At 31.6% G+C, this 27,489-nt stretch overlaps 2 protein-coding genes across 7 annotated transcripts; both read right to left on the bottom strand.

Annotated features, from left to right (window-relative positions):
- Positions 1–2,449: 2,449 nt before the first annotated feature.
- Positions 2,450–4,895, bottom strand: LOC107261975. The gene is made up of 3 exons (XM_015724772.3): positions 4,303–4,895; positions 3,032–3,094; positions 2,450–2,620 (listed from the first exon to the last, which is right to left on the bottom strand). The coding sequence occupies exons 1-3, from the start codon at positions 4,606–4,608 to the stop codon at positions 2,558–2,560; spliced, it is 432 nt and encodes a 143-aa protein (XP_015580258.2). The 5' UTR covers positions 4,609–4,895; the 3' UTR covers positions 2,450–2,557.
- Positions 4,896–14,236: 9,341 nt separating this feature from the next.
- Positions 14,237–26,599, bottom strand: LOC8267576 (protein FAM135B). 6 transcript variants are annotated; one of them, XM_048372803.1, is made up of 17 exons: positions 26,348–26,597; positions 26,141–26,252; positions 25,887–26,017; positions 25,694–25,779; positions 24,207–24,361; positions 23,666–23,730; positions 22,965–23,150; positions 22,816–22,879; positions 22,017–22,262; positions 21,791–21,924; positions 18,784–18,973; positions 18,591–18,650; positions 18,247–18,501; positions 17,138–17,396; positions 16,853–17,058; positions 16,470–16,520; positions 14,237–15,029 (listed from the first exon to the last, which is right to left on the bottom strand). In XM_048372803.1, exons 3-17 carry the CDS (start codon positions 25,955–25,957, stop codon positions 14,739–14,741), a joined length of 2,319 nt encoding a protein of 772 aa, XP_048228760.1. In that variant the 5' UTR covers positions 25,958–26,017; positions 26,141–26,252; positions 26,348–26,597; the 3' UTR covers positions 14,237–14,738. The 6 variants fall into 6 exon arrangements, with proteins under 6 accessions (XP_048228760.1, XP_048228761.1, XP_048228759.1 ...); XM_048372804.1 differs by having other exon boundaries at positions 26,246–26,252; XM_048372802.1 differs by having other exon boundaries at positions 16,470–16,517; positions 25,887–26,252; positions 26,348–26,599.
- Between the last annotated feature and the right edge of the window lie 890 nt (positions 26,600–27,489).

Genomic DNA, 27,489 nt, shown 5'->3' with positions numbered 1-27,489 from the left:
GCACTTTGGATAAAACAGAACAATCTTTCTTTCTTTTTGGTTAATGGTTTCTTTAAAAGTATGCATTTTGGTCTTATCAAGAAATTAAAAAAAGAAAGTGTGCATTTTGGTAGAGGACAAAAGAGGGTTACATTAATATTTAATTCCAGACGATAAAATTAAATAAAGAGGAATAGGTTGAGGGTTACATTGATATAGTAGGTTGTTTTGGCAACAGGGAATGTGTATTATTTAGTTTATTACATGAAAGCTCATATATAAAAGAGTTGTAACCCTTAAGTTTGGACTTATTCATAATTAATTTATACATAAAAATATTGAGAAAATTACATTTTCCTCTCTATGTTTGACTATATTTATGGTTTTCTCCTCTCAATTTCATAATCTAACAATTACATCCTTGAGTTTTTATTTTTTTTAATTATTACTTAATCCAAGATTAATTTTTGGTGAGGTTGATTAATATTGAATTAAAGAAAGGTTATTAGACTTTTTATAATATAATTTAATAATATCTAATATAATCTTGCTCATCTAAAATTAAATTGTTTTCAAATTAAAGTAAGATATTTAATTTTAGCAACATTAAATCTTCTTTTCTAACAAGAATTATTTAACTCTTAATTTCAGCATAATTCAACAATATTTTTTAATTATATTAATAATTAAATAATTAATCTGATATCAATATTCATTATATTTTAAATTAATAAAATAATATATTTAACAATATTCTTACGAGATTGGATTATATAATAAATAAAACAGAAAGTTTAAAATAAATCCCAAACTCATCATCACCATCATTATTATTATTATTATATTTTCATATATTCATTAAAATAAGAGAAAATAAAATATCTTAAACTCATAAATATCTCAAAATAGAAAAGTTTCTTTATTCTCGAAAATATTCTAATGTGTAATTCTATTCTTTAATTATTTTTTATCATGCATTATATTAGGTCAATCCAAAATTCTAAAAAAATTAATTTGATAATAGAATAAATCATTATCGTTAAATATTTAATAATAATTTAAAAATAATTTTATAAACCCTTTAACAGATCTAAAAAACTATCATATATATTAAGTAATAATTAACATATAATCAAAATTTAAGAATTAATTTTTAAACAAGAGATACGATAAAACTACAGGTATCGTCACACCTCGAGGGAAAAAAAAAGAAAAGCAATCCACTCCATATACATAGGTTATTATACATTTTAAATACAATAAAAATGAAAATCAGGGATTTTAATAGATTAAAATAGTTGTAAGGGTGTATAAAATTAAAGGTTTTTATAAAGAGAGAAGTATTGTGTAGTAGACCATAGACATACATAAAACAAAAGGGTGCATGTTTTAGGAGGGAGAGTCAGGTGGCTGATTCTTGAGGTCCACCGCCCGGACACATACTATAGGTGTCTTTCCGGCCGACACTCTGCTCTCAATATTTTTGGCTACCTTTTTCTGTTCTTGTTCGTGCGTGTATGTGTGTGTATGACTCCTATGTCTTATTGGATTTTATTTTATCTTTCTTGTCGTGCAAGGTCTTTTTATCGAGTATTTTCTTTCCATATCCATACTTGTATATTAAATCTAGAGATTATTGAATTATATCTATTAATTTAAAAAATAAAATATTAAAATATTTATCAAATATTCAATATTATATATACATATTGCTCTTTTATTTAAATAAATTTTTTTATAATATTTATAAAATTTAAAATTTTCTTTTTTCAAAAAATGTTTCTATATTTCTGCTGCTTAGTCAAATTAGAGTAATATTTCTAAAGACATGTATTGTATTACTTGAATTAAGAGGGCTAAAAAATATATCAGAATATGCAAATCTAATTTGTGAAACAATTAAAATTATTATGTTAAGGTTTCTCCTAATTGCTGAACGTATATAGTCGATTGTTTAAAAACCATATATTGTGGTCGCTAATAAAAATAGCAATCACAAAGCCGTGTAATCGCTATATATAGTCTCTAAATATAGCGACCATGACTTATGGTCTCTATTTTGCTACTCATATGATCGCTATTTGGTATCTAATTGATCGCTATAGTACTGATATGAAAGACCATTTGAAGATCACTTAGCGACCATATCATGTGGTCTCTAAATAACGATCATATTATGTGATCGCTATTTATATCATTGCAATCGCTAATTGAAAACAATGGGAGATTAAAGACAAAATAGAGACCACATAGGACCAGATTATGTGATAGCTAAAGTTAAAAACTACTAGATATGGTAGCTAAATTGCTCTTCACTTTTATTTTAGAAATTGATTTCTAATTAATATCTTATTATAATTTATATAATTTTTTAAAAATAATAATAATCTATCTACATTTAATTTTGGTATTATTATATTTAATTTTCAGGTTACAAATTAAATATTGCAATTAAACATAAAAATTTAAATTAATAAATAATCAAATATATTCTATTAAAAGAAATCATAATATACAATCAGCCAAATCAAATATGTTTAACTGTCATATTACATAACTTTAATCAAAATATACAAGATTATAAGATCTCATATCTCGTATCACTTAATATTTGTGCAAAAAATAAAGTAGTTAAGAATACCTGCAAAACACAAAATAAAAATATTATATTTGAGTTCAAACTAAATATTTCAGCAACTCAATTTAATAATTAATATGCATAAATTCTAATAATTTTTTAAGTGTTAAATGTATAAATTACTCACAAATTTTAATAATCCTTTTAACTACAATCAAAAGCATCTTACAATTATAAGAATATTTGACTATCACAGTTGAATAGAAAAGCTGAAATGCATTTCATATACAAATCATAAGTATTTTGTCTTCAAAATGTTTGTATCATGTGACAACATATTGCAAACAAACCACAAATTTATTTTCTGCAGCCATCTCATACGCCAAGAATCACTTAACTACTTTAACAGACATTTGAATTATGCTAAAGGCATGAATTTTTAAAGAGAAATCACACTGTTTTAGTAACCTTTACCTTGTAAATGACAGAAACCCACATCCATTTGCACAAGACTCGAACCTTAAGACAAGCTAAACTCTACAAATCCAAAAAAGAAATCATCACTGAGGTTTCAGTGAGATGCAACTATAGAATTTATGCAAATACACTGAAATTACTAGATTATCATGATAACATTTCAATTAACTTATCACTAGCAACTCGGCAAATACAATAACACATGAAATGGTAAACAAGAAATTTACAGTAAGCAAAAATCTCATAGACCGTTGTCCTTTATCACCTAATAAACAAGTTCTTGTTTAGTTGCAGCACCACATATATGGAATGTTCACAATGATTCATCATGTACAGGTGTTAAATGTGCTAGAAAATCTATACTTGTAAAGATTGAGTCAGTTGATAATGATGAAAAGGATGGGGTGGGTTCTTGGTGCAGGCACTACTTACTCTTAATGATAATGCATATTATTATTTACTAGTTTTTGTGTATTAATGAACTTAGCCAACCCACACAGAAAGTGCCCTTTTATTTATGAAATTAGTCACTGACCAAACTTTATCAATTCATAGGTAACATTAAGCCAATTTCAACAGAAAAGTACAATATCTATGAACTTGTAATTATTATTTTTATTTAAAAGACTAATTAGCTTTAAGGTGATCAAAAGTAATATAAATGTTTAATATTATTTCTTTTATAAAATCTATAAAAATATAATTTTTAGCCAAATGTATCTTCTCTCAAATTAATTAGAGCACTACTAGATAATTACAGCACTAAACAAAATCAAATCAAGAATTATAATTTAGCCATCTCAAGCTAAAGCAAATCAATCAAAAGGGGATTGTGTTGCTACAACACAAAACTGAATGCAACAAAAATAACTAAAAGAAATTATAAAAAGAAACAATTACTAACAGAGTATTTACCAATTGCCAATTACAATATGGATCCTTACCAAATGCATATTACTGGCAATCAATCAAAAAAGCAATTGCTACATTACAGTAATTACTAACTATAAATACACGACTTTTTATTCCCATTATTGATACAAAATTATCCTCAAATTCATTTTGAAGCCTCCATAAATTTCAGAAAGGAAGAATATGAATTCAAAGAAAAAACCCTTCTCTATTTTTTTTTCTTTTTTAACTCTGGTCTTCAAAGAATATAAGCAACTAAAATACTAGATATAAAATGTTTAATGAAAACATAAGCAACTAAAATAGTAGATATAAACAGAAACAAATAGCAAAAGAAAAGAAAAAGAGTGCAGTACCTGAACCCTGTTATTGAAAACAATTTGCTTCAAAGCATATATAGTTTTCTTAATAAAAGAATTCGAATATAAAACCCAAAATCCTGCCTCCACTAACAGTAAAAGCGCAAATCTTCTATTGACCAAAGCAAGAGAAAGAAGTGGCAAAAATTTTGAGGAAAATATGCAAGAACAAAGAAAATGGAGAAGTAATGGAGATGGAAAGAGAGGCGCTGAGAGTAGAACAATAGGAAAGAAAGAGTAGCGAGGGTTCAAAGGAGTGTTACGAGAGTTTTTTTGTGAAATGACATGAATAGGTAAAATCATGGCATGCTATATGACACTTTAAAGGGGCAATTTCGTTATAACACCTAAAGAACTAATTAAAGGAACATGTAAAACGTGGTCTTTTTTTTTTTTTTTTCTTTTTGAAATGTAAAACGTGGTCATTTTAAATGCTGGGTTAAAAAAGAAGGAAATTTAGACTTTTGGTTGGCGCGAAATTGAGATGCAAATTTTACTGTTGATGAACAATAAAATTGGTATTCAACTTTAATGTATTTAAAGATTATTATATTATTATACGGTATATATATACTATATATTATTATTTATATTATATGAATATTTATATAATAATTTATTTATATTAATATATTCAAAATATAATAATCCAGCTAATTTTAGGCGTGCCAATAGCGACCACTTAAAGACCATATTTTATGGTCTTTAAAGTTGTGGTCATTAAGTGGTCTCTGTGTGATCTCTATTTTTCATAAAAGAGATTTGGTCTCCAAGTGGTCTTTAATAGCAACCATATTTTGTTTGGTCTCTAAATATGGTCTCTATTTTATAATTTTTTATAGTGGCTCGAGCTTAGGCGCACGAGCCAGTAAACGAGCAGGTTCATGAGCTAACGAAGCAAACTTTGTAAACCTCAAACTTGGCTCGATAAAATTATCGAGCTTAAAATTGAGCTCTAGCTCGGCTAGTTTAAATTAATGAACAACCTTGAACGAGCTTTTTGTCGATTTGAGCGCCAAATAGCTTGCGAGACATTTAGTTTATTTATAGTCCTAAATATTACCTAACTTTTGACCATCCATTATGTAAGCTCGATGATGAGATCATGATATATTTGGTGGAGTTAAACTTGAGTGATAAACAATGAAAACCTCATAATACACCTATAGACACCAGGAAACCTTATAGTGGACCGTTAAGACAGTAAAATTTCAAAAACCTTCAAAATTCCATTCACCAAACCCTAAAATCCTTCCAAAACTTAAAATATACTGAAGATACACCCATATACCCTATATGGGGTAATGCTCAACTTACATGGACCCAGCTAAGCCCATATAGGTTTAGTTGGGGCTTACCTTACACAGGGTAACTAAGTCCATGCGGGGTAAACGATTACCCCATTTGGGGTAAAGGTGCCCTCATCTCCCTTACTCTAAAACACTTAAAAATATATTATTTGCCCTTCATTTGATTAGCCAATCACAACACACTTTCTTAAAACCTTAAAACCATCCTATTTTGGAATGTATTCATCATTTTTCTAACACTTATCAACTGAGGAAACACCCTACCAACCAACATTCTCTTATAACTTATCTTCTCAACTCATATACACTCTTTGCACCTACCATTTTCCAACAACACACAAGAACCCTAAAGTCATCACTTTGAACCTTTCTTTTCAACACTTAACATCTCTCAATCTCCATCAACTTCTCAGTCTCTACATATAGCACTTACCCACGACCTTTCAATCTTTACAATATCCATCACAACAATACATACCGGCAATAAGAAAGCCACCAAACTATAAAGCCCGCACCTTTCCTTCACTAGAAAACCAAAACCCACATACCCATCACGTTAGAGCAAACTTTAAGGGGAATATATATAAAAGAACTCACTTCTGACACTTAAATCTCCTGAACCAAACGTCCATTCCATTAATACCTAACATTCCTTTGGTGTTCATTGGCCTTGGAGACCCTTCTTCCTACTCAAGTTTCCTCCTTTACATTGAATCATTAAGGTATAACCCCAAGGGTCTGAAATTTAGAGTATTACACGCTTTTAGTATTTCTTTTGTTGGCATCTTATTCATCAATTTTGACTGATATTTGTGCTAAAAAAAACCTTTATCGTTGTTGTCTTAAGGCTTCTGTAAGGTTACACCATGTGGGCTAAGGCTTAACCTGCATACGGTAAAGCTAAGCCCACGTCGGTTAAGCTTGTAGAAGCAAAAAAAATTGCTTTGATGATATCTATGGCCTTTAATGCTTAAACCAATGTTTAACTTGATAAAAATGATGTTACGAGTATGTTAGCTGCTACTTATATATGTTTAACATTTTCAAGCATGACTTCTATTGTATTTATCATATATATGTTAATGCATTATTCATATCTCATGTCTTGTTTTGTCAGCATCATTTCCATGTTTAAAGCATGTTTTAGGGTTAAATAATTATTTATATTTCTTGTTTATTTTCATGATGATTTAGTTTTAGGTTATCCATACAAGGATCATATTTTTTATCTATCATGTTTTCAATCATTGTACGTTAAAGTTGCTTCTTTTACATGTTTAATGTTTTAGCTTATTATGTTTGGATGAAATGCTAACTTAATCTCTTTAAAGTACAAATTTAGAAGCCTCTAGTGGCTTAATCTCTAATATTTGACTAAGACCTCTTTAATGAGGACCTTCCCTTTTATATTTACTTTAAGTTTAATTGTGCTTATTTCATGTTCCTTGCATGTTTGAGTATAGTTTATATTAATTAGGCTGTATAGAATTTTTTTAATTCCCCACATTTGTCTATTCAAATCCCTATTCATTACCTTCCTTTTTGCCATATATTTAACTTGGTATATTAGATTTCGCCTCACATGTTCAAAGGCTAAAGCAGACTAGGTTAATTTGAGTGATCACTTCACATGCTTTTCTTTTTTTCCTAATTTTTTTTATTAATCCAAGCTTTGCATCATTTTCATTAGATTTAAGACGTCCTTATCTACCTCGGTGGCAATAATGTGCGAGATATCCAAATTCCACTTGAAATGGAGACGACATACATTAGTGATGACCACTACCTTTGCGTACGTATTAAGGGGGCAAAGGACTTATTGTGTCAAGTTGTGTAGACACTCACTTATGTAGAGCAATAAGCCTTAGAATTCTTAGAACAATAGGATAGAAGACATTATTGATAAAGGTCATAATCTAATAGTCATTAGTGGTGAAGGTTATTAAACTTGATACAGAAATCATAAAGGATTTAAAATTTTTGTTAAGTTAACTTATGATGTTAAAGTGTTATTTATTTTATAAGTTTTTTTAATTTATAAAGTTTAAATGTTAAAGTTACTTTATGAATCCTATAAATACCTATGTATGCAAAGTTAATAACATCAAGTTATTATTGAGAGTTAATGAAATTCTTTAATAGATTTCTCTTTATTCTCCAATTTTTGATATTCTTTTAAATTAATGAATATTGATGCCTATTTGTTTGGTATTCATGTATGAATCAACAGACTAATAAAAAGTTGAACTTCGTGCTATCTTTTCATAAAAGCTTTTGCTACGTACTATCCTGACAATAAAGCCGCCTAGGAGACAAAAATGCCGCAACAACATAAAGTTTATGAATGTAATAATATGATACAATGGGAGCAACGACTTGAGCAAAAAAGGCATGGAAGAGATGATGCAGAAAATGGATGATTTGCTTGCATATTAGAATCGGGATAATCCAAATTCTAATGGGAGAAAGAATCGTCATTAAGATAATTATTATAAGCTGAATATGGGTAATGAAGATGAAAACGCCTAAAAGGAAATTCATCAGGTTTGTCGTAAACAATAAAGAGCTCAATAAAAGATGATAGGAGAAGCTAGTAAACTAGCATAAGAATTGAAATACCAAAGTCTCATGGTAGCCTTCAAGTTAAGAATTTCCTTGATTGGTTAGCTATAAGTTGAGGAGATTTTGGAGTTCAAGAGGGTGCTAAAGGATAAACATGTACCTTTAGTGGCGACCAGGTTTCGGGGAAGGGTGACTACATGGGGGCAGCAATTGAAATTAACCTGTAACAGATTGGGTAAATCCAAAATCATTACCTAGGAGAAGATGAAGAAATACTTGCGAGTTATGTTTTTCTGATAATTTTTAAAGATTGATGTATCAACGATTGTAGAAGTTGAAGTAGGGCACTAGATCTATAAATGATTATACCACTGAATTTTACTATTTGGTCATCAGAAACGAGATTCAAAAGATAAAGGACCAATTGGTGGCACAATTTATTAAGGGATAAAGGGTCCAAATTCAGGATAACATCAATATGTTTGATCCTATTTCTGTTTTAATTACACATTATATAGCTTTACTAGTTAGAAAACAGACACGTGTACTAATGGTGGTAGTTCGAGTAACTCCTTTAGTGCATGCAGTAATACCAATGTCCATGGTAACAATATGGGTCATGCAAGAGGGAGTGGTAGTGAGGCAATTGGTAATCAATTAAATAAAGAAGCTTGTAGTAGAAATAGCACCTTAAAGTGCTTTGCGTGTAATGAGATTGGGCATATGCAGTCTGAATGTAAGAAGGTTGGCAAAAGAGCTTTGTTTGTTGATATAGATGAAGGTGATAGGAGAATGCAATAATTACTAGATAACTAGTTGTTGATGGTGAAGAAGCAGTTGATGAAGAGGTTATAAAAGGAGATATTAGGACTATATTAGTTGTTAGAATATCCTACTTGACACCAAAAGATACAAATGAAAATGATAGGCTGAAGAGCAATATTTTTCAATCTATATGTACCATCCTGGGTAATGTGAACATTTGATTATCTTATCCACTCTGAAACATATCATAAGCACTCAATCGAAGTAGCTCGCGTCAAAGATGGGGAGATCAGACATTAGAATGGGACCAAAAATGACAAAACAGAGGATCGATAATGCGGACCTGGCTTGTGAAACTGGAGGCCTCTTATGCAGTTCTATAAGACCAGTATGTAGCTGGATTGCAATACCACATGGACCATGCGGTTGCACAAGCTAATCGTGTACTGGCCTTGTGGAGTTGCACAGAGGCCTTATGGTTTCATAGGGCCATTACATAGTTTAAATGGCAGCTTCACACAAAAATATTGACTTAGTCCAAAATGGAAAACTGATAGGGAGTTCTTCTTACTCATTGGAGAGTATGTAGATGATAGAAAGAAGAGGAAAAAAGACTATAAAATCCCAAGTGAGCCTACCCTCTAGATAATAGAAAGAAGAGAAAAAAAGACCATATAATCCCAAGTGAGTCTACCTCTTCTACCTTTGAAGGCCAACCCTCTGTCTTTTTTAAAGACAAGGTTCTCAAGCAAATAGAGAGGACATGAAACTATCTTCACCATTTGCATACGGATTTAGTGAAAATTTAAAAACTCTACAAGATTCCTCATTGCCATATTGATGATTAGAAATAAGAGGAAGAAGAGGCACGGGTTTCCACTAGTATGTTAGTTCAACCAATAGAGGCAAAGAAAAGGAGCCTATAGTTCAAGAGAAAGAGGAAGAAGAGGAGGATGGATAAGAAGATTGAGTACTCTTTTCTTATTATTTATTTATTTAAAATCATTTTCATGCATTCATTCTTATTTGATCACATATTTTCTTTCTATTATTAATGCAATTTTCTTTTCCTTAATTGCTCCTTTGTATTATGTCTATTATTTTCTCTTTTTCTCTTACTCTTTATCTTTGCTTTTGCCAAAGGGGGAGAGAATGATATAATTGATGAAATATAATTACTTATTTAATAGCTTATTTGGAATATAGAATAAATATCACATTAAGCGGAAGCAATATAGCCAAGCAATAATGATCATAGTTTTCTATTTTCTCTTTGCTATTTTGTTATCTTATTATGCTACCTTGTTAGAACAAAAAGAAATGTCTTTCTATCTTTTAAACCATGTTCATTACTTAACTAATTGCAGTTATAAACATTCAGTTTTACCTTTCTTATCAATTTGATTGTCAAAACAAAAAAGGAGGAGATTGTTAACCTAAAGGTCAATTAATCTCTATTTTGAATCTTAACACCCAAATTGATTGTTGCTAATTTTATGTTTGAGTGTCTATATGATAGTGCATTAAGGGTTCAATCATTAGGCAAGAGTTCCTCAAGCTTTCAAGTAAGGGTTGTAAAAAGTCTTCAAAAGTACGAGGATACTTTTCAAATGGTCAAAGTTGACCAGCCACTTGAAAAGACTTTCTGGCAAACCCCCAAAATGGAGAGACAAATGGAAAAGTCATAGGCTGAGAAGCGTGAGGGCGCTTCTCTTTTAAGGAAAAATGATAATTCAGTAGAATGTATCATGACTACAAGTGCGAGGCGCTTCTAAGTGTGCCCAAGCCAAGCACGAGCACAATATCCTAGTTCGAGGCAGTTTTCGCATTTAGTTTGATGTCAATGACCGTTGCGTCTTAAGCCACTAGGTAAGAGCCACATGCCTAGAGCTGTTAGAGCCCCAATGACTCTTTTCTGAAAGCATAAGGGCGCTTTCCATGATTGCAAGCATCTTTTTACCATATCATCTAATTTGCATTAAATGAGTTTTAGGACCATTGTAACATCTCTAAGGGGTTCGTATGTGTACAAATACCCCTCATAAAGAAGCAAGCATTAAGTGTGTGAATTAATTATACCCAAACTCTTGTAAATTTATTAATTTTCTTCTTTGTATAGTGTATTAAGTTGAATCTCTTTATTCAACTAAATTCTAAAGTATTGTTGTGTGAGCCTAGATATTAAAAATATAAGGAATTGATTGTTTAGTAACCATTAATACTCAACGGTCAATGGCCTCGGTAAGGGATTAGTTCAATAAGGAAAGAAGTTTAGTGTTAGCTTTAGAAAACACTAAGTTGTTGGGTGAACTTGTAAAAAAATCAAAGGTCGGAATCTTAAAGAATATAGTGGAATACTTGAGTGCGATCTTGAGGAGTGGATATAGGGAGGATAATTCCTGAACCACTATAAACCTTTGTGTCAATCTCTCCAACCCTAACTCTCTTCCAAATTTCTCTACTCTTTCTTAAAGTTCTTGTGTTTTTCATATCTCAATTAATTTTCACGATTTAAGATCATCAATTCAACCTTTTCTTGGTTCCAAGAGGCAATAAGAGGTATCAGAGCTTAACCACTCTTCTCAAGCTTTATTGAGAGTGTAAAGATCAATGGCAACCGATGAAGGAGCTCAACACCTCAAGCTATTCTTTGATGGATCCGACTATGCCTTTTGGAAATTTTGTATTAAAATCTATTTGAATTCATATGGTATTGAAGTATGGGACTATATGGTGAAGGAATGGAAGGCTCCTGCTGAAATTAAGAATGGTGAAGCAAGAATACTTTCTAGAGAATAGTAGATAGATGATCACAAGAAGTATAATCACAAGAATAAGCAAACAATGGCCATTCTTGTGAGTTGTCTATCTAAAGAAGAGTGTGGGAGAGTATAACATTGCAATAAGGCTCATAAAATTTGGACTACCTTTGAGAAATATCATGAATGCATCAAGCAAGTTGAATAAAGAAAGATCTAAATGTCACCGGATATGAGATGTTTAAGATGAAGTCAAATGATTATATCACCGACATGACTAATAGGCTTCTCACTATCATCAATAATATGAGGAAGCTTAACAAGCATTATGAGCTTATGGACAGTGGCTAGCATTGAAGAGGCAAATAAGGACCGTGAAAAGATTCCTACGAATTTCCTCATAAGTGAACTTCTAACCCATGAAATGTCTATTGTCAAGGATGAATTTGATATAGATGGGGGAAAGAATAAGGCCCTAGTACTCAAGGTAAGCACTAGAGCTCAAGAAGAAAAAGATGCTCAAGTGATAATGAAGACCAAGGGGAAGCAAATAGTGAGAGTGGGATATGACCCTCATCACTAAACATGTCAAGAGGATTCTTGAAGTCAAAAAGAGAAGAAGCAACAAGCCATTCACAAGCAAGAAATCCTTCTGCAAATTAAGGCTTAGCAATGACAAGAAGGATGATGCTACTTAGTGTGAGTATAGAAAGCAAGGATACATCAAACCGGATTGTCCAAATACTTGGAGAGTAAGAAAGGAGATAAAAAATATATATTTTGATCGCTATTTGGAGTAATGCATCTTCATCTTCAAACAACGAGAGTGATAGAGATGAAGAAGCAAATCTTTGCTTCATGGCCAACTTGAAAGAATCTTATGAGGTATGCTCAACTTTTTATTCATGTAATCCTTCCTCTTCATATTCATTTTCTCATTCTTTTGGTGATGACTTGTTGGATGATGAGGATGAGCTCCTCAAAAACATGCTTATAAAATTTAATTTTTATAAAAACAAATGTGCGATTTTGAAGAAAGATCTTGAAGTTTCAAAGAAAGAAATTACTTTTTAAAAGACTTCCAATGATGACCTAAAGAAATGATTGGATGAGATTTTAAATGAAAAGCTTCTTAAGGAAAACAATGCTTTAAAAAATAAAGTTGAGGAGCTTAGAAACTCAATTTCAAAGTTTCACAAGGGAAAAGAATCTTTTGATACACTAGCTGTACGCAAAGACCTCCTCTTCTGAGATATGGACTTGAGTCCAATGGAGCTTCATGGTCCACATATCCAACATCTCATACCATACATTCTGTTAAGGCCACTCAACCTCTAAAGGTTGAAAGAAATTCTAAAACATTCTCGAAGGGCAAAGCACACATTAAGCTTCCCATGTTCCAAAGGCTAAGCCTAAATGAACAAAACATGCATTTATCTATAAGCAATCAAATGTCAAAAAACCTTGCTCATGCATGTGCAACAATGATTGGAAAAAGGGGGCATTGTAGATAAGCAATTAACTTGCATTTTCATGTTATTTGAAAATCTAAGTAAATAATATTTAAATTAGTTTAATCACTAAATTTTTTAAGTAGTATTTAATCATTATGATACTAAAGAAAACACAATATATATTCTTTGTTACAATATATATTTTATATGTTGTCTTTTACTCTCCCCAAATAGTTTGGATTATGAATTGAAATGTTATATTAGATAGTAAATGTTTTAGGTCTAAAAATTGCTACGTTTAAAATAAGAAAAGGTTAGACTGATTTTAAAATATAAAAATTTAATAGTTGATTTCCTTATATTTTCTCTTGATCTTCATATTAATTCAAATTCATAATTTTTTTTATTAATAAAAATATTTTAATTAAGTCATTAATTCAATGTGTTTGGTAACCGTTCGTGCACATAGGAATAGTGTAGATGCAGCTAGGTCACGAAATAATTATATAAGTAGTCATTAAATTTTGTGTTTAGTTTTATTTTGATCATAAAATGTTAATTTATTTTATTTTAATCATTCAACTTTAATTTTAATTATAATTTCATCACATTGCCAATAAAAAATTGACATGTCATATTTTTTTATTTAATTATATTTTTTCTTATGGGTTGTTCTTGCCACATCCGAATATCACAATTCGAATACTTCTATAGAATTTTAAAAATCAAACAAAGTAACAATTTAATCTCCTACGTTTACAGACAATGCCACAATTAGTTCTAAAATTAATTTTTCTCAATCTAATTAGCTCATAATATTTATAAATATAATAAATTTTTAACAAAATTAAGAAAAATATGAAACACGCATATAAAATTTATTTTCAAATATATATATTAAAAATAAAGTAAGTTATATTAATTCTTTATTAATATATTGTTTGAATAATTATTTTATATTTTTAATTAACATATCCTCCTGCATCCTGTGTCAAATTCTAAAACATAAACATAATTCTGAAAAATAAACGCATAATTGTCAAGGTGAATAGAGCACAAAAAGGGTGCAATGTACAAGATATTAAAAAGAAGTTATTAGAGTTGCTTATATTAGCCACTAATACAAGTTTACAACATGAAAAATGCAAAGCTAGATCCTATTTCCTTCATTACCCTACTATCTGGAATAAACTATATAACTATAATAGATGAACCTAATAATGTATAATAGGCAATTCTAACTAAAAATAATTACACCACTATTGCTGCTGAGAAAATTAATTTCTGATCCTTCTAAACATATCCAGGTTTGGATCTAAACCCTGACCAAACTTGCTAGTCAACAATGTTGTAGGTCATTCAGGACAAAATTCACAATTGGCATGTCTTTCTTCTAGTAAAAGAAGCTTCGAGCCCATAAATCCACTCCGACCGCAAACACCACATACCAATGTAAAAGGGTGCAGGCTAGTATGCGTTTGCTGGCTCAGTTTCCAATTGCTCAAGAGATACATGGTTTGGGATTACCTGCCAAATGCACACCAGAAAAGACGGAAGGCAGAGACAGCAGCCTTCTCTAGCAATCAACAGAAAAATTCCGGGAAAGACCACATTATGAACTTTGCAAAAATGTCAGACTCCAAGAACTCAATATGGGCAGCGCGCCCAATGAGTGCATTAAAGCTCCTGCCATAAGAGGAGGTATCGAAGTTGACATCACAACGCATGAAAAGACGATTCTCAGAGGTCGGGGCTCGTATCTGGTCTAGGCAGTTATTCAGCATCTCTAGGAATACTGCACCCTTTTTTGAGTAGTCCAAAGAAGCAGCCTGGCACAATTCAATTCTGGCAGAATGGTGTGGAACATAACCATCCTGAAAGATGCAATAAACTAAATAAGCATGTCGGTATAATGAAGATCTTCCCATTTGTGTAATCAATCCCATGCGAAGGAATCGCTATGTATACTAGGGGCAATAAATATCGCGAAAAATCAATTTTTCTCCAGAGAACTTCACAACAGTTGAGTTTTTTTCTGAGATATAAGTATTTATTTGAAGAAATCCTAGTATTTTAACTAGGATAGGAAGAACACTCCATATCCTTCAAACTAAGCTGCCATTTAAATTTTTTAGTCGAAAATTATAAATAGCTTAACTTTACAAACTTTTCTATTTTAGTGTCTCAAATTTTATTTTTTTTCTGTTTAGACATGGTGTTTCTTGCAGGTTTTGCAAGTTAAAGTGAAAACTTAACTGATTTACATATGAAATGAATTAAATATCCTTACTCATTACTTAAATTTTTTTTCTCTTTTCAATCCTTTCTTCATTATTTTTTTTTATCTTTTTTCTATTTTCTATTAAGTTTTTTAATCATTAAAAAAGTAAAGATGTTTGAATTAACTTTTCTTTTTCTATTTTTTTCAAATTCTTCTATTTATTTTTTTATAAAAGAAGAAATTTACTCGTCACTTTTTTGTTTCTAGAAATTAGTCTTTAAAATAAGCTCTCGCATCCTTAATGTTTTTTGAGGTGAAAGAATTTTTTTTTTCTCGAGTTAAATGCAAGAAAGTAAAGAAATAAGAAAACAGTGCTTAATTTTTTCGATTTTTTAATTGGATGAATTGAGAAAAATTAAATTTTATTATTTTATATCTTTTAATTCCTTGAGAAACAAAAAAAAGAAATTAAAATAGTGCTGAAAATTTTATAGAAAAAAAGAAAAGAAAATGAGATTATTTAAAAGAATGATATTTAAGTCAAATTATTGATCAAGATAAATTTTATAAGCACTTTAGGCTGTAAAACCAACTAGAGACACTATATTGAACATTTTTTAGTCAGTTACAAAGACTTAATTGAACAAAAAAGCAATTTACATGAAATAGTGAAGACCAAAAGATTAAGGTACCAGATTTGTAACCTTTCTTTTTTAATTCAAGTATGGCATGGATAGTGCCTCCATTTCTTACACCACCAAGCATGCACTAACATTTCTAAATGATACAAATGCCAACTCAATAAGCCCCCGGCTTCAGTTGATGCAAGTATATATAAATGTAATTTTGCTACAAGATGAAGTACGTTACCCATAGCAAACAGGATTACCAAACAACATTTTCAAACAAGCATCAGCAATCCCAGCAAATATTGTCCAACAGAAAATATCTTTAAATAAAACTAAAACTGCCAGCTAAAGTAGAACAATCACACAAGCAAAATTGCTGGCATAAACAAGAAATATGACTACATATTTAGAGTTTGAATAAGTATTTTTTTCATCTTTTGTATCAGAGAAAGCATAAGGAATACCTGGGCTGAAGATAGTAGTATAATATGCCTGAAATTCTCAAGTGTCTTCTGCTGAAAGAACAAGAGAAATTGTTTTAGAACTTCAGTTACCAAAACAAAAAAAGTTAGCACTTGGCTCTCTCTTCCATACACACTCTACATAACTGTAAACTATCTAGCTGAAGAGTAATCAATAATTTTCACTTCTTCCCAATGGGCAAACAAGACTCGGATACATCAGGTCAGAGCTTGATAATTTGGTATTGGATGTTTGGCTTTGCCAATAATCTCCCTCCCCAAGCTCATAAGAGGGAGGGAGGGAAGGAGGGAGAGGGGGAGAGAGAGAGAGAGAGAGAGAGAGTTAAAAAACCATGCTAAAAACAATTATACAAAGCTTGAATTACCTCACAAAGCCTGTACATGAAAGTTTTCCGAAGATCTGGGTCATCAGTAAACGTAAGCTGATGAATGCACTGTGATCCCTTGAGCTTTTTCAAAAGCCACATCCCAGAGTTAAATAAAGAGTTCGAACTGTAAAGGTAACCCAAGTGTGGGCCAGAAATAGATACATACGTGCAGAGGCATCTAAGGTATGGTTCCATAATGCTTTCTGTGAAAAGTAATTGCAGATCCAGCATCAAATTATAGACTATCTGGAAATAGGGATCTCTAGTGAGATGAATGTATACCTGCTAATGCTGTTCTTATGATTATATTTCCAATTGAATGCCCAACAAAGCTAAGCTTGATACCTCTCAAGCTACAGGATCTAGAAACTTTATCCATCTTCTTTTTAAGAAAAGAGATAACTTCCTGAGCCAACCTCTGTCCCATTTCTCTGAAGTCTCCAGATGTTTTGTCTTCATTTACCTCTGACATGAGAAACTCTATCTTGGGGTCTACCAAAAGCCATTGATTTCGAACAAGTCGTAAATCCAGATGATGTCCCTGATGTGTTGGATATGTGAGAAATACAATTATTGGATATGCTTAAAATGTCAGATAGTTCTAAAAAGAACATATACTTCATAAAAGTCTCCTAGTAGAAAACTTGGCTGGCAACAAAACATGAATGAAATAGAATGATAAATTAATTACCCAAGATTTTAATTGATATTGAACTCAACTTTCTGGAAGAACAACTAGTCTGTGGCAAGAGGAGTAAATTATTTATATAAGAAACTCAAATGGTCAAATGATTTATGTGTCCAAACAGCAAGTCATCAGGTGATGATTAACATAACTAGCCTAAATCTACAGATGAAACAAAGTTTCTATTTCTCAAGTTATCTGAGCACGGAATTTGAGCCTTCAGTTTGCATTTGTGGAAAGGCTAAATACACAGAAAGATGTAAGAATTGGATATTAAAATATTCAATTCAACTGAGAACTGAATTCTTAAATTCCAAGATTAATGGGCATGCTTCCTTAGGAAAGAATCCAGCAATTGTATCAAAAAAGGGTTGTTTGACCCAAATCCTGAACAAGAATCATAGATATAATGCTTCTTTAACATAATGTTGTAAATGTACAGTTTGGCCAATGCTTGTTAACAGCTGATAAATCATGACTTTCCACTGAACACAATTAGGATGAATGGTATAGGTGTAGTATAAAATAGACATGGCTAGTAGCACGTACTAATTTACTTCTGCATATAGGACACTAGTTCTGCTACAAGTTCTGTTTATGTTCTGAAGGAAATGGAGTGACAAACAAAAATAAAGAATCAAGAGCCAATTGATAGAAGCAACAGCCATTAGAAATTCAAATGAATCCATAGGAAGGCAAGACTTGCCTGAAAACCATGAACGAAGACAACCACCTTCAACTCATGACCATTTTGCTTCAGGTTATTGCCAGAAAGCCTCTTTCCAGCTTCCATGCTGGGTTGAGTGTGTAAACTAGGCGAGTCTATTAGGTCCAAATTTGTGAAGTAAGAATTTTCACTTAAGGTACGCCGCGGTGCATTCATGACGCGTTCCACAATTATAATAGGAATGCGCAGAGGATCTCCAAAAATATGCATGTCTTGAATTGATTGATTATTAATCTGTATCAAGATAAGATTTGCACTTAAGAGATATGATACACAAACACTATCCAGACAACATTCCTATCTATGTGGAGTTGATAGCTCACCTTCATTTGGGCAATACTTCGCCGATGAAGCTCAGCACGCATAGCAGCAGTTTGGGCAGGCTGCATGGAACGGCAAAGAAAAATTGCAAATTACAGACCATCTAATGAAAGATGTAGTAATGTCTATGACTGACATTCTAAAGAAATCTAATTTTTACTATAAAATGAAACTTGTAGAAAGAGAAAAATTTACATCATCGGGTAACTTCCAGAAAGTCAAAACTCTTCTTGAGCCAGCATAGTTGGAAGATTCATCATTTCGACTACTTATGTAATGATGAGGCATCTCAACCTTAGAGGATACTATCCATATTGACCATTCAGCTCTTCGATCCTTAGCCCATGCCATACGTAGAAAGTCCAGTATTCTTGTTCTGTTTACCCTGGATTGGGGAAAAACAGATAAATAAACAAATAAGCAATTGAATTAAACAAGAGCACATAACATAATAAGGTAAAACGTAGACTTACCAACTCCCCCTATCAAGTCTTCTTTCTTCTCCTTACCGAAGATAACAAAAGAAATTATTACTTTATTTAGCTGTTTAAGGAAAAAGGACTACTTTGATTATTTATATAAAAGTTTAAACTGCTAAATCAAACTTGTTAAATCTTGATCTGAACTAGTGTAAATTACAAATATCCCCTTGACATTTATCTCCACTAACACTGTTCATGTTCTTTAACAGATGAATTAAACTGTCATTAACTTTAGGACAATCAAACATCCTAGTTCCTAAATCACAATTGAGCCTCTTACCTTTTAGGTATAACAACAATTTAATCCCTCCCCTTTCAAGTACAAGAACAGAGTAAATTATTTGTTTAACTTTGCATTGATTTCCATTGTGATCACAAAGCTTTCATTATTGCAATTAGGTCAATTTAATTTATTGCAATTAATAAGATCTCATCCAATTCTGAAAAATTCTTTCTAGAATCTCACTAGAAATCTAAAGTGGCATATGAATCTACATTTCAAAATAAGTGATTTTACCTCAGATGCAACAAAATTAAAGCTTAATGAACTTACTGCAACAAATAAATGTTTTGTGGTCACAAGGAAAATCAGTGCAAAGTCCATGGCCATTAAAAATCACCTTGTCTTCCACATGAAGTAAGGCAGTCGCTCACCTTTTTAGGGAATAAAACGCTGTTCAAAGTTCGGACTTAGGGTCTATAGAATACATTATCTTAATAAATGAGTGCAGTGAAATAAAAAGGTTCAAGACTATTTTTTTTTTTTTAAAAAAAGATTTAAATGAATATGGCATTAACAGTTAAAAAGGTTGGCAAGTTTCTTTCTGAAATATCTTTATCCAATTTTGATTTGTTATGGAAATTGTATAGAGTTGTATATGGTAATTAGAAGACTAATTTAATTAAGAGTCCTAATTCTACCTAGATTAGGATTGTATGTATTGTGTGTATATATATATATAGGTGTAACCCCATTGATTAAAGAATAGTATTTTTTGAATTCTTCACCCAAATTGCATGGTATCAAAGCAATGTTGTCGAACAAATTTTGTGCTACTTAAAAGGATCACCTGGGTGAGGAATATTATATGGTAACCATGATCATACTAGAATTTAATTTTTTTCAGATGTTGACTGGGCGGGATCCAAGGATGATCGAAGGTTTACTACAGGATATTATGTATTTGTTGCAGAGAATTTGGTTTCATGAAAAAGCATGAAGCAGAATGTTGTCTCATGTTCAAGAGCGGAATCAGAGTATAAAGCTCTGGCCAAATGGTGTGTGAAATAACATGGATATATCAGCTTTTGACTGAAGTAGGTCTTCAAACTTCGTGCCAGCCAAGTTGTGGTGTGGTAACCAAGCTGCTCTTCACACTACATCCAATCCTGCATTTCATGAACGAACTAAGCATATCGAGATTGAGTGCCATTTCGTCCATGAAAAGATTCAGCAAGGTTTGATTTCCACAAGTTATGTGAAAACAAGAGAACAACTGGAAGGTATCTTAACAAAGGCTCTCAATGGGACTCAAGTTGATTATCTCTGTAACAAGCTAGGCATGATTAATATCCATACTCCAGTTTAAGGGGACTGTTACGGAAATTGTATAGGGTTGTATATGGTAATTAGAAGATTAATTTAATTAAGAGTCCTAGTCCTACCTAAGATTAGGATTGTATGTATTATGTACATATATAGGTGTAACTCCATTGATTAAAGAATAAGATTTTTTGAATTCTTCACCCAAATTACATCATTCTTTAACATCATTTCGGACAGCAAATATATCATTAGAACCTTTTTGTTTCATCAGATGGTAGGTCAGCCTCTCTCGAACGGTAAATGGGCTGAGACTATCTGAAAGAATATTACATAGTAGTAATAACTATTATTAAATGTTTGAGGCTACATTAACTGATTTTCTGTTGATGGTTTAATTAGCTCTCTTCATTATAGCTAGCTTCTTTTGGGTGTGAATGCAACCAACGAGAAGCTCTAGGGAAGCAGATGAATTCAGATGAACTAATTCCTAACCAGAGAAATAAATATCTTTAGAGCAAATTGCAAAATTAAGAAAAAGGTTAATTTTCATAGTTTTTATTTTTTTGCTTTCCCCTCTATCCCCATCCCTACCCTCTCACCCTCCTTTACACCCCAAACAAACCCCTCTCATTTTCCCTCTCTCTCTCTATCTCCTTCCTTTTCAGTTCAAACTTCTATACAGACATCCAAATTCCTTAATTTAAAATGGACCATTAGCAAAACAAGTTATGGTAAATCTTTATCAATGTCGTCTAGTATAAGACGAGCATACAATCCATAAATAAGTGATGCTTTGAGCTATTGAAGAAAGTTGCTCACATTTCATAGTAATTTCAGATAAAGCAAATCAAAAGAATTGATCGTGCTAACAATAATCGCATTAATAATTTTTACTAGTTTATCCTTTTTAATACGCGCCACAGATTTATGAAACATAAAACAAGGCAATAAACTTATGTTCCAGCCATCCTATTGATTAACCAAATTGTATGGCATTCTTATCTGCGAATTGAGAAAGCTTAAAGAGAGTAGTGCTTTGTTTGATTACTTTTTAAACAATGGTGTTCACCTGCAATGCATCTAAACAATAGCTGTGGCATAAAACCATTCTCAATACACAAAAGAAAATATAGCACTCAGCTTAGCTGATTGTTTATTATGTGCAAAAACAAACCTGTGAAACTGCAGAAAAACGCCCCATAAGTATGACAACTGAGCACCAAGGGAATGAAAAATGTTCACTGCAGCAGCCTCTGACATTATGCATTGCAACACATCACTTCGAAAATATACACCGCCATTTGCTTTCTGTTTCAAGAAGTGAGGAACATCGGTGAATAAAAAGAAAAAGAAAGGCTAACAAAATCATAAATATCTACTACACAAAACAAAGTAAAGACCTCAAGAACATTTTGTGGCTTGCCTTGTCCGGAAACTTCACCATCTGCGGTACCCAGATTTGACCCCATGATAGAATCAAGCATCTCCACATCATCCATTTTTGAAGTAAAATCAGTTAAATCAATAGCTTGCTCAATAGCTTTGCTAAATTTTTGTAGCTCTTCAAGCAGTGTTTCCCGAGCAACTAACAGTGCTTTAACAAGCATAATCTGTTTCATTTCTACAGAAGCCATTGAACCTAATGTCTGTGTCAATCACATGAAAGAAGCAAGTGCTAAGGAACTGAAACCATAAAGCGTGGTAGAGGCTAGATAAGCATAAGACCACAAGTTCCTTTCAGTTAACTTATATGTTTCTGATTAAAAACTTGTGAATACATCTAGATTAGTTGCCTTCTACTGCTATACTACAAAAAAATACTTTAAACCTCTTTACATGTGGGATTACAAAAAGAATAGCCAAATGTTTCTGCAGGAAGAGGACCTAAGCAGAACTCCATGCTATATGCAACATGTCAGATCTTAGTCAATTATCCTTCTATTTTACATTGGCTTTTAAATTTTAAGTCTAGCAAATCTTTTAGGCAAATCCGGATGCTTCTAAATTCAAGCATTAAATAAATTGGAGAGATGTAAAGCATTTGTTAGAATACTAATTTGAATTAGCTAAATTACTACATAAATGCAGGTAAGAGTCATAACTTCACCACTCAAACACTTGCTAGGCAAATATGCAGTATTATCCAGACCAAGGGTAAAGGCATAGAAAAGATTAATTCATCTGTGAGTAAGAGCATACTGTATTGAACCCATCAATCCGTTGGCGAGCAATATCTTCAGGGATGCATGAATAACTGTAATTACTGAACTTAGTGAGTTAAATATAGCAAGCAATAACCAAAATTGCTCGACTGATTGATTTAAATGAATAACAGAAAGGAAACAGACCTGGGTACCTTCATGTATGAGCCGGCCTTCAGTAGACTGATATGAACAGTTAGATCGACTAGCACAGCATGAAAAGCATCAAAATGGACGGGGCAATATGAATGCAATCCCAAAAGGGCTTTAGGGGGAATTCGAAATTCATGGACTGCAACAGAGGAAGCATCTAGATAAGCCAGCAACTCAAGTCTGCACAAAGTGCGTCACAATTAGTAAGAATATTAAAAGTTTTAAATGGTTAATTACCATCTTTTAGGGGTAAACTGTTAACCCTTTTAATGTTTTTCCGTTCCGCCAAAACATACCAAACCAGAGGTAGACGCACCCTTAGTGGTATTTCTTAGTTTCAGTCAACTCCTATATTCTGAAATTTAAACAACCCCCTTTGACTGTTAACTGCATAAATGCAACTAGGATTTAAATCAATGCTATCAATAGGTTCATCCTTTTATAAAGGTCACATTGGATTTAAAAGATATGTAGAACTAGAAAGGGTTTCTATGGCTTGGCCACAATTAAACCTTATAACTGATAGTCATCATGTTTTAAATGTGTCATCATAGCAAATTATGGAAGAAAACAAGTCGAAATCTTCCACTGTAATTATTTCAAGTTCAAATTCCTATTCCTGATTTTAACACGCAAAGGAAATGAAAGAATCTTTAACAGAACACTTGCTAATTAAAAGTTTCTCTCTAACTTACTGATTCTCCGTTATCGGAGCTTGCAAGAGCTCAAATTTCAAAATAACAGCAGATGTAGATGGACCCTGTAAATTATGCCTCATCAGTATGAAAATATTATAATCCAAAGACAATAAATTCTAAGGTATTGTAACTATATATGCATCAAATTTCTACAGGAAAAAATATTCATTAATCAAATACTTTGCGACTACTATCACTTATGAGGGGAGAGACCAAAACATGAGCTAGACACAGTAATCCTTGATTTAAGAGATGATCAGGGAGATCTGGCCCGGAGGCATATGGCAAGAAACATTGAGACTTCCTTTGACCTTTCATGCTTCACGATAGGGCTTGAATGCAGATCATATATCTCTAAAGACAAATCCAGTCCAAGACTCTAAATTCTATAACTTTAAGTTTGTGAATATTATATTGCTCATGATTAATTAAATGGCTGTTCATGCAGACAACCCACTGGTACAACTATTTTCTTGGAATTTATAGCTTGTTATATTAAACAGGTAAGTAGAGAGGGAGAGAGAAAAAGAAAACTTACCATATGTCCACTAAGGGATAGATTGAATGAGATCATGATAGATAGACAAATATCTTGCTTGGCGTATTTAATTCGAAAAGGTTGCGTGGAGAAACTGTTGTCTGTATCATCAATCCTCCATACTCCATACGTGTTATCAGAACCCAAGTCATGAGCTGGAACACAAGCAAATGAAAATATTTAATTTTATGTAGTCCCAAAACATCAAGCTTGAGAAAATCACCGAAAAATCTATCAATTAAGTGAAGCATTTTGCATTTATACACATGAACAGCGAAATACAGAAGAGAAAAAGAAAAGCATTTAAAGGCTCTTCTTGTTTCACAAAAATATTTTCCTCAAAAAAAAAAAAATGGTACTCAAATGAAATTGGGCAACATAAGCTACTTTTCTAATGAAACAAAGCCATTTGTATCATTTCTTCCAAGTGAAGAGATTCTTTAATTTCATGAATTTTCTAAAGTAATTTGTCAAGGATAGCAAGCCAAACACAAACCTAGGTTTAAATTCATTTAACGAACAAGCTCAATCTAAGCTCAGTGATGCTTGGCTAATTTAAACTTGAGACCAATTTTACTCAAGCACTCATCAACAAGCTCACCTGCAGGCCCATTATCCGGCTAATCTTATGAGTTTGTAAGATAGATGCTTGTAAACATACTAGTACTCGAATAAAAGCTCCATTTCTTATTAAACTTATAAGTTTATTTAGTTTATGACCATAACAATTCAAGCTTTAGCCAAATTTATAATGACAACCAATCCTTCGGAAATGCATTCTTGTCGCCTGCATGTATCAGTTTCCATAAAAGCCAAGGCCAAAATGTTCACCCTCTAGGTGCTACCATGGCCATTAAAAGGAATAGTATTTATCAAGTAAGACGTGTTCTTTTTTTACTAATGGAATTAATACTGAAAAAATGAAATTTCTTTATTTATTTTTTAATGTAATCATGCTGCTTTACAAACCTCAATTTTCCACTTAATCGTCTACCATTCTAGCCTTAGAAACTAAAATACAATTAAACGCACACCTATCTATCTGACATCACAGAGCTCAATTTATTAGTCAAGTTGAATGAGTTATGACAATTAACTAAAGGTTTAATTTATTTGATAAATTAAATAAGCTGAATATGAACCAAGCCCATTAGAACATGCCTGGCTTGGATCCTCTATACTTTGTCCACTAAACTAAACTACTAAATTCAACTGAACTATGCACATTTTTTCCTCCATAACCATGCAAACAGACAGCCTAGACCTCCTCAATCTCAATTGAGCATTAACAATGGAAGAATTTATTAATTACAATAAAAAAAGAAAATAGCTGCATCGAAGTTAGAATTTATATCTTACATCACCCCTTTAAAATTTAGCTACCAAACTTTTATCAAGCATACAACTCACATTTAAGTATCCAAAAAGAGCAAATTAACAAAAATGTATTTGAAAACAAATAAACAAGTACGACACTAATTACTTACAGTCATATTGGACAACCCTTGCAGGAGTTCCAACAGAAGTATACTCACTATCTTCCCATCTCACACTGATCTTAATTTGATACCATCTAAAACAAGTTAAAATATAACAAAAGAGAAAACAAAAATGCACTATCAGATAAATAAACAAATTGAAATAAGCAAAAAAATTAAAAATTATAATGCACGTATATACCCCTGCTGGAAAAGGTCAAGATTGTGAAACCTATGTATGTAAATAGCAATTTCTTGAACAGTATCCAACATGGCAATGGGCTGAATTTTTTTAGCCTGGCATGGCTTTGGCGCATTAAGCAGCCTCTTCTTCTGTGTAGTACCACTCTTATTAAGATTAAAATTAATACCAATTGAATTCTGAAACATATATTTATATTTTATATCCCAAAATCCTCAAAATTTTAGCATTTCATAAATAATTCTCACTCGTACAATTCAATTGAGAGAGAAAGAGGTGCAATAACCACAAGTCCTCTCTCTCTCTCTCTCTCTCTCTCTCTAGACAAAGATTCTCCCCTTTCGCCAAAAGATGATTACCTAAAAGCTGCAAAAACCATGTCAAATTAGGGCACCTAGAGAATAATAATAACAATGACAATAATGCAGAGAATAAAGAGCAAAGACTGCGTCTCGACATACCTCGAATCACAAAGAAAGATTGCTAGGGTTTGCAGGAGAAATGGAGAAAGAGGAATAAAGATGTCAGGGTCACATGATATGATGATAGGTCTCTTCGTAGTTGTCGTTTTATGCGTTTGGTGGTGCAGTTTTAGTTCAAAAGTTCTGTTTTTCCTTTTCGTTCTTTAAAATACAATTATTCGTTTTTTCGTTGGTTACTTGGAGATGGGCATGTCTGTTGCAGTCGCGCCGAATCCCAAACAAAACGGCCATTAAAAAATAATAATATTCTGTTACAGACGGCCTTCGGGTTTTTATCTGGTGTTATATAAATTTTATGTTTAATAAAAAAATAAAATTAATTAGTAAAATAAAATATAAATTTTATTTATATTATTTCTAATCAGCATAAAAAATAATTTATTATATTATTCTACAGTTATAATTATATTTAATATTTTAAAGTATATATGATATTGGTATTATGGGAATAAATTAATTGTCCTGTACTGATATAGAAATGAGAAACTAGACCAGTATACTTATGATCTCTACCGTACAAACAGTTTTGGAGAAATATCAGCCATTGGATTTGGTTTGCTGTTTGGCACATGAAGTGAAACTCACAATAGTAGTACACGCTTCTTGGTTTTAACAGCTCTTTTTTCTTTTCTTTTCTTTTTCCTTTTCTAATGGCAATTAGCATAAATTTTAATTCTTTTAACTAATTCATTCAGCAGCTTAATAAAAATTATCAATTCAATCCAATTAAAGGACTTATTTAAAATAAAAAATTCAATTTAATTCTTAAATTTTATATTAAATGCCAAATTATATAAAATAGATTGCTTTTAAGTTAAAATAAAATTATTCAGTTTTAACATAATTTACACATTATTTAATCAAAACAATTATATAATATTTTTAATTGAAAGTTTTAAATTAACTTCAACTAATAGTTACATCGTTTTAAATATTTATTGGAGTTAAAATATATCAAAATATTATTTTATACTTTTTTATATAAATCATATATTTTATTTTATTTTTATTTTATTTTTATTTTAGATCTTTCTTTAATAATAGTTTTTATCAATAACTATCAGTTAATGATAATTTATGATATTTATAAAAATATAAGTAATTTTAAAAATTAAAAGAAA

This window comes from Ricinus communis, chromosome 4 (genome assembly GCF_019578655.1).
Source record: "Ricinus communis isolate WT05 ecotype wild-type chromosome 4, ASM1957865v1, whole genome shotgun sequence".
In the NCBI taxonomy this organism is placed as follows: domain Eukaryota; kingdom Viridiplantae; phylum Streptophyta; class Magnoliopsida; order Malpighiales; family Euphorbiaceae; genus Ricinus; species Ricinus communis.
Note: the sequence above shows the minus strand (reverse complement) of the source record. Positions and strands in the feature narration are given on the sequence as shown.